Genomic DNA, 12,994 nt, shown 5'->3' with positions numbered 1-12,994 from the left:
ACCTGGAGGCTGCACTCCTACATCCGCCATCTCAAGATGGAATTTTTTTCCATGGATTTTAACTTCATTGTTCTTCTTCTTATTCTTCCCACTTTCACAATCCTCCCCCTCAAGATCAATCCCATAGGTAGTAAAGATTTGGGTAAGGAGTCGACCATATGGGAGAGCACGATTGTGGGCATCTTTTGCATACTTCATCATTTTGAGAATAATGTATGGCATGTTGAGCTGCCTCCCTAAATGAATGCAATGGGTGACATAGGCTTCAAAAGAACTCAGCCGTTCATGGTGACCTCTTCGTGGGATAATGTTGTGTTGCACTATGTAAGCAATTGCATGAGGAATTGGTTTCAGGTCCTTCAACTTCACGCGGGTGTTACCCGTGTAGTGAACCATTATATCACTATAAGTCCGACCAACATCAATGAGGTGATCAAACTTCTTCCTAGGCTCCCAAAAATATAATTGTCCTTCACTTGATACTCCTAGCCTTTCACCCAGCTCATGAATATTCAAGGCAATCTCCACCCCTTTAACATTGGATAGGGCATATAAGTTTCCCTCCTCCTCCTTGAATCTCAAATTGGAATAAAAAACTTTAACCAGCTGGTAATAACACTTAGGAGGTAACTTAAGTATGTTATCCCACCCAATCTGCTTAAACCTATCTGTTACACCTCCTCTCTGAAAGGAAGGGATGTCTACATCCCTTCCTTCTTCTATACTTTGCTTATTAATCAGACTAAATGACGCTTTTGCTTCGTCATCCACCAAATATGAAGCCTCGCCTTGCTTGTTGCTTTTGCTTCCTCCTTTTTAGCCCCTTTGGCCTTCTCGTGAGTGGTTGCCTTAGGAGCCATTTTCCAGTGAGACTTATGGTACTTTTGGCTGCATAGATGCAACAAAACATATTAGCTAAACAACATATTATTAAGATGAAACTAAAGTATAACAAAACAAATACTAATTATACAGATGAGAGTCATGAGACAACATTAAAGAGAGAACACAAACAATCTAAGCATGAAAAACATTCAGTCTAGACATTAGTTATTCAAAATTGGATGCCAACCATTGGCCTGGATTGAAACCTAGCCCCAACAAGTCATATTATAGACAAACATTTCCACGCCCATGTGCCAAGCATCCACCCACACTCAACACATCACAAACAGAGGGAAATAACCCTCTAATGTTAACACCAAAAATGCTTCAAATGTACAAACCCTACCAAGTTAAAATACAAACCATTAACACAAAAACGGGTTTGATCACAAAATTATCAAAGTGAAGTACTTTAAGTTCTAAACATTAACGAATGAAGTGATAAAATATCCACAGATTGCATAACAACATCAGCATTTGAGTATCTTAGACTCGAGGACCCACTTCTTCAAAGATTCCACATGTTACTAAAGGTACATCACTATAATTTGTAGGTCATAAAACCTTTATTCGCACTTATAATAATCTTAACCTAGGCTAAAGTACATCCACAGCATCATCACCTATCAAAAGCAAATAATAAAGGAAGTCCAAATCACAAAATCAGTATGACAACAAACAACCAAATTATTAAATGCCACAATATCATCAACAATGCTCGTCACCACCATTTTTATTGCTCCCACTTGGGAAACCAACTTATGTTTGCCCAATAATGGATGTTATCATTGTTTCAAATATTCTGTTTTCAAAATTTATTCAATAACCTCGTCATTGTAAATGACTCCATTGAGAATTACGACACTCCACTAAATAGTTGTATATCCAAAATAATAAAATGCATTGGTTTGAACAATGAATATGCTAAAGATAGGATCTTATACGAAGGTATGCATTAACAGAAATCAATTATACTATAGCCATCGACATGAAAGGACTTCATCCAAATAAAAATAATAAAATATGAGTGCATAGGTGATGACCAAGGTCCCTGGGAATGAAAACCACATATATCTCAATATTGTCCTACAGAAGTTGCATCATCAAAAGGTTCAGTCATTTCGCTGAAGGGCAAGATGGCAGGATAAACCGAAATTTCGAACCTTGTTAGTAGCACACATCAAAAGCCTACATCTTTTTTCCCCTCTCTCTCTTGACCTCTTTAATTATGAGGTATGTCCTTGCTAGATGAGCTAATCCCTAGAAGTTGAGACATTTACATGAAGACTTTAATAACTGTAAAATTTTTCCAATGTGCAGAAAGTGATGGAAAGATTTCCAAGTGCCTAATCACAATAAATAAGTCAAGGTTTTGCATCCAACAATCTCAACAGCTTCTTGCTTTGTGCAATACAACAGTTCAACTACACATTCAGTAGGCTGAGAGAAAAGTATTCCCTATAAAACAACACACACTCGTTTGGATTGTATTCGAAAAATGCCAAATACAACCAACAAACAACAAAAGAATGGATACAGACCACACCAAGGGGTTTCTTCTTTTTCGATAGAGTAACAGAGACAAGGGCCAAAAAGCAAAGATGTCAACCTATACATGAATACATGAAATGCAGTTAAATAGACCCCATAAGGAGGCCATGAATTTACATAATACCAGAATGCGAAAAACAAAGACACTGCCCACTGCATACAATTGGATCCCACAAAAGTATGTATCTCTGTCCACCCTTGCTCGAAGTATGCTAACGATTTTGACAACCTCGGTTTCCATGAAAATGACATATTCCAGTGTTCACAATGATGCCTACCTCTTCTTATTAGGTAATTCAAGGGAGTAAATTTGGAACCAGAACTGACTTTTTAAAACAAAAACCAAACCAAATACAATTCATTATAGATTCAGTATCTAAGGCAAAAGCCAAACCGTAAAGTACTAAATTACTTATTCCCTAACCAAACCATGTATAGTGATTTTAAGTAGAACATACCAATATATATATTATAAATATGGTCTATTAAACTGTATAAACTCCAAATAGAACAAGAAATTGTTTATGAATCCAACAGAAGTGTACTGAAACCAAACCTACTCAACACACTTTTTGTAAATGAATATGCGTGGGTTGGGAGGAGGAGCGGGGTTGTGGGTTAGGCTCAATGGGCATGGTTGGAAAGGATAAATGTCAGCGGAGGGAGGGGTTGGAGGACTGGGACAGGGGGAGACAAGGGGCGCCATTGACAGTAGGCAAGACGGAAGAAGCCCGAGAAGTTAGATAGGGTGTTTGAGAGAGAGAGAAAGGAGGGAGGGGGGAGCAACAATAATCTTGCACGAACCTTGTGCTGAACTGAGGATTGCAGGGGCGACAAGGCCAACATGATATTCTTCTTTGAGGTGGATGACAAGGGTACAGATGCCAATGGAGCATCTATAACTAGTGCTTCGGTCAAAGACACATCGATGTCTCATAAGGTAGAACTGAGTTCTTCAGAGGGAGAGCTGAAAATTGAAATTGCAATAGATCCTACGAGATAATTAATAGCAATATGGTCTTCCTGAAGGAGAGTAAAGGCCGGTGACTCAGTGGTGTCACAACCTACAAAGAGATAAAAACACTTGTATCGGGGGAATCTGGCAGCAGGGGCGGTGCAATCTGGAATCTGATTGACCTCAGCACTTTGCAATAAACTGTTGCAGTCCAACATTTTGTACAGTACGGTAGAGGGTTGTTTTTAGGGATACGTAGGGAGTCAGCTGAAGAGATAAGGCCCTATGGAGCAATGTCAGGGGGTAGCAGCTAATCATAAGCAATGGTAGAGTGGCCATGCATTGTTTCTAGCCATGGACAATGACTCTGCTGGCATTAACGGTGTCAGTGGCTTCCCTACTCGACTCTCCGATAGGGAAGGGGTGACAAATAGGCGGGAGATTCCGAGTGGGTCTACAGCAGTGAAGGGAGTGGTTCAGGGAGGTACAGGGAGGGATTAAAGGATTTTACGGGAGGAATGGTTTGTAGTGGCATCAGGGGCCAAGGGACTAGGGAGGAACAGTTAATTGCCAAACTTTACTAGAGCAAGCAAAAGCGGGGTGGATAAAAGACTTCATAGTAACGACAATGGGGAGGAAGGTTTTCAAAAAGGAATTCTTGGTTGAAGCTCCAACCTTCTTTTTCCTAAATAAGAATAGAGGGAGGCAAAAGTGAGGCGGCAAAGGCTTCCATACTAATTCTCACATACAACAACTTCGGTGGAGCTAATTGTGGCTTTGTGCGAGTGAAATATAAAATTTTAGACTAATTCAACCACAAGTCGTAGTCATTTAGGAGGTCTAAAAACCACAAACAAATTATATTTGTGAACATTGTAATCGACTCAACAAAAGACACCGCAACAATCGCTTAAACTTAGGTAAAAAAATGAAATCCACATAAAAGAAAACACACAGAAAAAATCATTAACACACATATCTCGAATCACACTCAAGAAAAGTAGAAGAACCTCTACAACTTAACAAACTAACATAGACACAAAAGTAACCACTTCTATATTTTGAGAAACCACAAGAGCCGGAAGTGAACAATTTCAAATGAACAAAAAGAACAAAAAAAATTAAGAAGAAGCAAAATTTAGACAAAGCAAAGGAAATAGAACTTGTTAGGGATAATTTCGCAGAATCGTGCACCGCCGGATGATACAGCCTCTATTCCACTCAAACATTCTACCGACATTCTACCGACTCGCCTGATAAGTTTTCTATTCTTTGGTGGAAGGACACCAAATAATAGCATAGCAGGGGAGCAATACAAAGGTGAAAACAAATCCTAAAGATTGCAAAGAGAAGTGAACCACATTCCTTCAACAACATGGTTAAACAAGACACCACATTAAAGAAGAAGAAGAAAAATATCACAAAAGTAAGAGATCTTGGAATACAATATATAACAACTACTACTTGACAAAACAGGTTTGATCACTATCAACTCATATTTAAACATCTGGAGAACGATGGCAATCTGAAGAGTGGTAGGAAAGGGCTCTCATTCAAAGGTTGGCACCATAAAATTTTATTCATAGAAACAACCTAACCATGTGCATCAACCATACAAAATAGAATTGGCAGCAAATCTCTCAGGTATCTCAGTATAAGCCGATCAGGCTTCTTTCGGAAGGGACCACAATGATGCTCCATTTAAGAAAATGCAGAAAATTATCACCGAAAAGGTAATCTGTACTTTCGAACACTTTAAGTTGGCTAATCACATTCAACATGCAAAGCCATCATCGGCAAAGATAAAACTTCATCAATAATACCAACTCAAACTATCAATTTTATTTTTTTCTCATTAACACTACCAACTTAAATAGATAAACAATATGTAATCATTAAAGTAATGGTTAACTAAAGGAAGGCTGTCATTCCAACATCAATACCCATAAGCTCATTGAAACCCAAAATAGCATTAAACCGTAAAATAACAAACAAAATGATCCAACACAATTTTGAGTGTGTGGAAGAGCATCATCTGATTAATTTTTTTAAATCTTACAAATGAATAAAACAAAAAATCAACAACAAACTAAGCCTTATCCCAACTAAATGGGGCCAGCTACATGGATCCTTTCAAAACCAAATAGGGAAAACCTAGGTCCACATAAAGGGAAATAAAATGCAGGAGGAAGAAACACAATTACAAATCCAGCCACAGGTCACCTACCTTGGGATCCCATGACTCCTCTCAAGTATCTTTTCAAATAAAAATTTCAGTCAACATATCTGAAACTTACATTGCATGACTAGGTTATTTATAGCCTTCAAAAAGATTCTGAGGTTCAAAGTTATATAAAAACCGATTACTCTTCATTTCAAGTTCAAAGTTCATAAAATGGATGTAGATACAGCTCTCCGAGGGATATGAGGTTAACCTTTGGCATTACATGCATGTAGGGGTTGAAACCATGGCAAAGACACTTCAATTCTACTTTGACTTCGAAATTGCAAGTGGTACTCTCCTCAAAATGTAGCCAATCAATAGGATTCCATTCATTGGCTACATTCTTTGTGATACAAGATTTCGATGAAATTACAATTAACACGATACTCAAGAATAGAACAACGAACCTCGATAAAACTTCTGGGACATTTACAATAAAGTTGTAACAAGCTGCAATAGATGCTGTCTCTAAGGAACAGATCATTATGCTAGTCATGCACATGTGTTCTTGACATACTTTTAGAAAGGAAATGTGCCACTAACCACACCTATCAAACAACTGACCCAGGGGTAAACTTGTTCAAGACAAGACTTACAATAAATAGATAAACAAATTGCACCAATTAAACCCACTTGAACAAGGAGACAAATGACAACCCAGATACACACAGTGACCCTTCATTATACAAGGTCACCGTTCAAAATAGCAGCTCGAAAAATTTAAACTAACCATTCTCTCTACAGGATTTACCAATTGAAATGAGAACCATTAAGACACACATACCCAAATGCATCAATTTTATGCAGTACACAGAACAACAAAATTAAACCCCTCCACAACCCCACAAAAAGGTAAAACAACAAATACTAAAAGAAACCGACCAAGTTATTACAGAGCATTTTTCAGCTTTAATCAATGACAAAATCAGGGTTTCGACCACATCATCATGAATTTCCTTGGTAAGGGTTTTAAGAGTTGGTTATTACCTTTTGAACGAAGAATCGCAGAGACGAGACGAGACGAGACAATAACGACGCCCCTTCGATTTCTCAAAATCGCAGATGGAGCTTCTCCTCTTCTTCTTCGTTCTCAACTGCTTCTTCTCCTCTGCTTCTTCTTCTCCTCTGCTTCTTCTTCTTCTCCTCTGCTTCTTCTTCCTCTTCGTTCTCAACTAACGACGCCCCTTCGATTTCTTCTCCAGCTTGGTACGGAAGCTTCAGATTAGCCAAAAACGAATGAACAAACAGGTCTTCTTCTTCTTCTCTCCTGCGATTTCTTCTCCAGATTAGCCAACAACGAAAACACAAATGAAAATGAAATGGGCGGGGTGGTTTAGAACAGGGGTTTGTTTCATAAATTTCAAAAGAATTTGAACTGGTTGTATATACGGTTACTGTACAACCGTATATACGTATAGGCTGGTAGTATGTAATACACCATTAATAAGATATACTATACCCAGTCGAACCGCCCAGATGGACCGGTTGGTTTGCATCAGACCGAACCGAACAGATCAAACTCTGTTCACACACTTAATGAGGTGGGTAATGGGTTTTTTTGATTTTTTAATGGGGAGGATCATCCGAGCCGTCCGATCTAGATCGGACGGCTCGCTCCACCGTAGTGCGCATTTATTACGCACTACAGAAGCAAAATTGTAGAACGAAATGGCAACCCTCACCCTCCCTCGCTCCTAAGTTTCTTGTTTTTATCTCAAATTTCTTGGACTAAGTGCAGCGAAACAAATCAATTTCTTCAGATACCCTGAGAACCAGCCAAAGCATTTTGTTCTCTTCTCTATTTTGTTTTGGTTTGTTGCGTGAGTTTGTAATGTTAACTTGTAGGATCTAACAAGATACGATTCCAGAAATGCGTGTGTGAGGAAGAGAGAAAGAGTCACTGTGGCTTATTGATTTCCCTAAGATTTCTTACTAGTGGAGCTTCTCATGCCTGCATGATTTTGTAAGTAAACAATGATGAGGGTGTCAGTGAAAGAAACCCCATAAGGATTCTGGGTTAAAATGAGTCAAGTATTGGGACAATGAACCCAGCACCCCATTCAAAACCCTATGGAATCTAGAGTTTTTTTGAACTACGGAATCTAGAGTTGAAAAGTATTTGTTTACCACCATGGAAGACTTGCAGTGCAAGAAGATCTCTTGGGGGCCGTGACTGATGCAGTAGTAGGTAGGACTATATGGCTATAGATCTTCAAATTAAATAAGATGAGCAACAGAAGATTACAGCAGGGTTAATCTGCAAAGAGAGACATAGACCCTACAAGGACGCGAGTTTTAAGCCACAAACGTAGGGTGGAACTAAGGAAATAGAGTCCAATGGGTTTAGAGGTGGGAGAAATGAGAATCATCAGGAGATTCTCCATATATTCCTAACAGGATTTCCAATTCCTATTTTAAGATAATATCTCCTGAAACAAGAACGGTGAATAGCAGTAGAGCTGAGGAATAGGAGCTGTGGTTGGAGAAGGCATTTGCAAAAGCTTCTTTGTTGTTTCAGAAAGACACAGAAGCTCAGAAGAGGAAAGAACCAGAAAAGCTCCCTGATAGTGAGTTGTGAGAAGAGAATCTAATGAAATGGCAGAGACAGAGGGTCCCCAAGGACAATTTATGACCCACTCTGCAATTTGCACTATATGCCACTGCTATGATATTCCCTCTGGGTTAGTGATTTGTTTTAATGAATTAATTTTCTATAATGGAGAGTGTTGCTCACACCAAATCTTCCATGTCTATAAAGGAAGAGAAGAGATACTAGAATGAGTGTTAGCCCAGAGACTAAATCCTGCTACCAAAAAAATAAAAAATTGATTTCTAAAGAGGTTTTTTATTTTATTATTATTATTATTTTTTGAATGGGCACTAATCAATAGATTCTAATGTATACTTGCTGTTAGGATTGGATTTGGATCACATGATATGCGCTTGTTTGCTGAAATAAAGGTAGGTTGAAAAAAATTCTTTAAAAAAATAAAACTTTTTTACTTTTCCTTTAAATCATACAAGTGTAAATTGTTTGGTTGCTTAGGGTGAGAAAGTTAGAAACAAGTTCTGAAGAAGTGACAACCTAATTTTTTCACTCCAAGCCTTTTTAAAATCCTACAAATTATGTGAAATTTTGTGAAAAAGTGTAAAAAAATAAAATGTATGACCTACAATTAATACTTTTCCACACTTTTATCTCTTTTCATTTCATTCTCCCTCACCCCACTATATATGGGGCTCACATTTTTTTCCCCCCACCCCACTTTTGCAAACAAAGTAGCCTAAGAGGGACATATGATAGTGTTTTTTTATCCTTTTCCCTTTTTTTGAAGGTTAGAAACAAAATTTCATTTTTAAATTTTTTTTTTTTTTACCTTTTATTAGTTAACACATTTTAACACTTTTTGGATGTGCAATTACACAGAAAAAAACACATTTATGCAAAAGAAAAAAATGAAGAAAACAAAAAAGAAACTTTGAGTTTTTAAAGATTTCAAAATAGGATGTTATTTTCTAATGTTAAAAAGACAAGAATACCATCATCCGAAGACAGCTTTTCTCCGCCTTTTCAAGAGAAACTTATTTTCTTTTTTTGTGTGTGAGATTGGCGTTTCTTCTAGTGCGTTCTTTGGTTTTAAAGTTTGCCGAAGTGTTAGTTTGTTTCAAGAATGAAAAAAATAAACTTTAGAAAGAGGACCAAATTGTGCATACATTATTTGGATTGTACAAGCTCCAAAATATAATATAAAAAATTACAAGAAACAAGAAATAGGAGCCTTACCATACAACTTTTCACTAGTTAGTATTCGATCTCTATTCTTGAGAACCAAAATTTAAATTTTGAAAGCAAAATTTAGATTTAGACCACCAAATCAGGAACTTTGCTTATTTGGTGCACCCACAGCATATGGGTACCTCCTTTTCTTTTCTTTTTTTTTTGGTAAAAAAAAGAGGAGATGCAGTAGCGACGACCTAGTGCCCCCCGCTACACAATGTTCAGACTTTTTATTGAGTGCAACCTATGCAAACATTAGTCTTGTGCACTACCAGCGCAAACATTGGCACCCCCATTTTAAATATGATGGATGGTAATACCTGATTTATACATATTTTTTTTTTTTTTGGTGAAAAATACTTGATTTATATCATTTCAATGAAATGCTAAAGACAGCCTATAAACTTTGAAAGTGACTGATAAATTCGACCAGAAAAAAAAAAAGTGATTGATACCCAATCCTATGTGATTAATTAATAAAACCATAATCATTTAATGATATTACATAATCAGATAATGATATCACCTTTCTCTTGATTTTGACAAATCACATGCACATGTTTCTTGATTTTAAACATGGAAAACCTCTATATTTAGAAGCCATTTTATTACTGTTTATAAAATCTTTCTGTCTCCTTCCATGAGTTTGAAATGTCATTTCTTCACATATCGGAATCCAAGTTAAGTCCTTCACGACATCAGCCCTGCATCATGAACAGAAAAAATAATCCTCTTAGGTTTATTAAAGCCAGACCTCATCCATGCTAAAAGATAGAACCCATTGTCACTCAATTCTGATGACCCTTTTTTGTTTTCTTTTCCTTCATCTTTGCTGTCTTCATGTACTACTTTTACAATCTGTAAACAACCAATCTCTCTTTCTACCGAAAAAAGAAAAAAAAAACCAATATCTTTCTCTTCTTCAAATCCGTTTCAATTTAATCTTTTCTTTACTCATCAAACACCCAAATCTCACACGTAAAAATCCTCTGAGAAAGGTGTAAACTAAAAAAGCCCATGTCTCCAAATCCCAAAACCAATCACTTTATAAATATTACCCAGCTTCACCCAATCCCTCCATCTCTTAAGATCCTTTAGTTCCTCTTCAACTAGTAACCGATCTCTGATAGAATTGCAGAGAAAGAAAAAAGAGAAATGAGGGAGTTTTGGACTTCTCTGGCTTCTCTGATGGGTCTTTTAGCCTTCTCCCAAGGAATCCTCCATGCCATATTTCCACCAGAACTTCGATTTGTTTTACTCAAACTCTTGACCCGTACCTTTCAATGGTTCTCTTCTTACTGCTACTTTGACATTACAGAGATTGATGGTGTCAACACAAACGAGCTCTACAACTCAGTTCATCTCTACCTTAGCAGCTCTGCTTCAATCGCAGCCAACCGTTTGAGCCTCACTCTTGCTAGGAATTCAAGTAGGTTCACATTTGGTCTATCAAACAATGAGTGCTTTGTTGATGCCTTCAATGGTGTTACAGCAAGGTGGGAGCATGTGGTGACACACAGACAATCACAGAACTACTCATGGAGAGCTCTTCCTGATGAGAAGAGAAGCTTCACTCTTCGAATCAAGAAGAAAGATAAGGCATTGATCCTAGATTCTTATCTTGATCACATTATGGAAAAGGCAAATGAGATCAGAAGAAAGAATCAAGATCGACTTCTTTATACAAATTCTCGAGGTGGAGCTCTTGATTCGAGGGGTTATCCATGGGAAGCTGTGCCATTTAAGCATCCAAGTACATTTGACACATTGGCCATGGATCCTGCAAAGAAAGCTGAGGTAATGGCTGATCTTAGAAGTTTCATTGATGGAAAATCGTTCTATCAGAACACAGGTCGAGCATGGAAGAGAGGGTACCTTCTATATGGTCCTCCTGGGACTGGGAAATCAAGCATGATAGCAGCCATGGCTAATTACTTGGGTTATGATATCTATGATCTTGAACTCACTGAAGTGCACAACAATTCCGAGCTTCGGAAATTACTGATGAAGACGACTTCAAAATCCATAATTGTCATCGAAGATATCGATTGTTCGATCAATCTCGCAAATAGAACAAAACCCGTAGCTGCTGCAGGGAGAAGTCCTCTGTCACCAGACCCAAGAGGTGGTGGATCAGCTGAAGATGGAGGGAATTCGATTACGCTTTCGGGTTTGTTGAATTTTACAGATGGGCTGTGGTCTTGTTGTGGTAGTGAGAGGATTTTTGTGTTCACCACGAATCACATTGAGAAGCTTGATCCAGCATTGCTGAGAAGTGGACGTATGGATATGCATCTCTATATGAATTACTGTTCATTTGAAGCATTGAAGATTCTTCTCAAGAACTACTTGGGATTAGATGAAGAAGAGATCGAAGATGGGAATCTGAAGGAGTTGAAGGAAGTAATTGATGAAGCCCAGATGACGCCAGCCGATATTAGTGAGGTTTTGATCAAGAACGGAAGAGATAAGAGGGTGGCTCTATCTGAGTTGTTGCAGGAATTGAAGAGAAGGGCTAAGAGGAATCTCGAAGAAGACGATGTAAAGGAGAAGAGTTCAGCAGAAATAGAAGAAGAGGAACAGGAGAAGAGAGCCTTGGAATCTCCAAATGAGAGTTGTGAAATTCCAGAGAATTGTAGCAAAGGAGAAGATGAAGATCAGAAGGAGAAACACAGCTGATGGAGTTCTCAACTGGATTTGCTTTTGGGTTTTGTGCAGACAGATATGATAAACTAGAGGGATAAACGGTTGCTTGGGATTTCCGATTTCAAATTTTAATAGTGGGAGGATTTGTCAGCTGGTAAGAATAGAAATAGAAGTCAAGAAGAAGGGGAAAAATTGGATAGCTTAGAAAGCTTCTCTTTTATTTTACTTTTTTTTCATTTTAGATGTCTGTTAAATAACATGTTCACTTTTGTTTCGTTAAATAAGTTAAGTTATATTATATGATATAATCCTTGCATTTGCATGTGGGTTGTTACGGTTTTCTGGATTTCTTCAATTCAATTTAGACTATTATGTTAATCAATAATTTAGTTTCTGCACTAAAATCTTCTGGGGATATTGCTAGCTGGCTATGTTGGTTTATTGGGTGCTTGTGTTCCTAATAAAACAAGGGATCTCCATGTGGGGGAGATTTGGGAAAAGTTTAGCTGCGATGAGAATGGGAATAAGTAATTAACTTAGGGTTTCCCACCAGAAATATTTGATTTTGAGCAGCTTAGCAGCCATTGCAAACAAAGAAATTAGCTTTTGGGGTGGTGGTGGTTCACTTTATGGGTTGGAAAGGTAGATTTTGTTGAGCTACTCGAGGTCTTGGGGTTCACTTGAAGACAATTGGGGCGACATTGTGGGGGCGTTTCATGTGAAAAACATGTATTGTGAGTCGCATGGAAAAGCCATAGTTCTACTGGAAAGAAAAATCAAAGACAGCATAGGAAAAGGAAGAGAGAGGCATAGGAAAAGGAGGAGAGGTGGGTGGGATCTCCTATCCTCTTTTTTTTTTTTTTTTGTAGAAATAGTCTATATATTAACGCGCAACCCACGCAAGGCATCAAGATTACATAAATCTAAATACCCAAGATCCAAATAAGGCCAAAGA

General features: G+C 37.8%; 1 protein-coding gene across 1 annotated transcript; it reads left to right on the top strand.

Moving 5' to 3' along the window:
* The first annotated feature begins 9,952 nt into the window (after positions 1-9,952).
* LOC148998903 (AAA-ATPase At5g57480-like) lies at positions 9,953-12,286 on the top strand. The gene has a single exon (XM_089141618.1). It carries the CDS (start codon positions 10,549-10,551, stop codon positions 12,070-12,072), a length of 1,524 nt encoding a protein of 507 aa, XP_088997744.1. The 5' UTR covers positions 9,953-10,548; the 3' UTR covers positions 12,073-12,286.
* The last annotated feature ends 708 nt before the right edge of the window (positions 12,287-12,994 follow it).

This window comes from Hakea prostrata, unplaced genomic scaffold (assembly GCF_041222555.1).
Source record: "Hakea prostrata isolate BN-2017 unplaced genomic scaffold, UWA_Hpros_2 contig_98, whole genome shotgun sequence".
In the NCBI taxonomy this organism is placed as follows: domain Eukaryota; kingdom Viridiplantae; phylum Streptophyta; class Magnoliopsida; order Proteales; family Proteaceae; genus Hakea; species Hakea prostrata.
This window is presented reverse-complemented; position numbering and strand designations above follow the sequence as displayed.

What these genes read in the sequence shown, in the direction of transcription:
- LOC148998903 (XM_089141618.1), top strand. Translation starts at nt 10,549, where the DNA reads ATGAGGGAGTTTTGGACTTCTCTGGCTTCTCTGATGGGTCTTTTAGCC.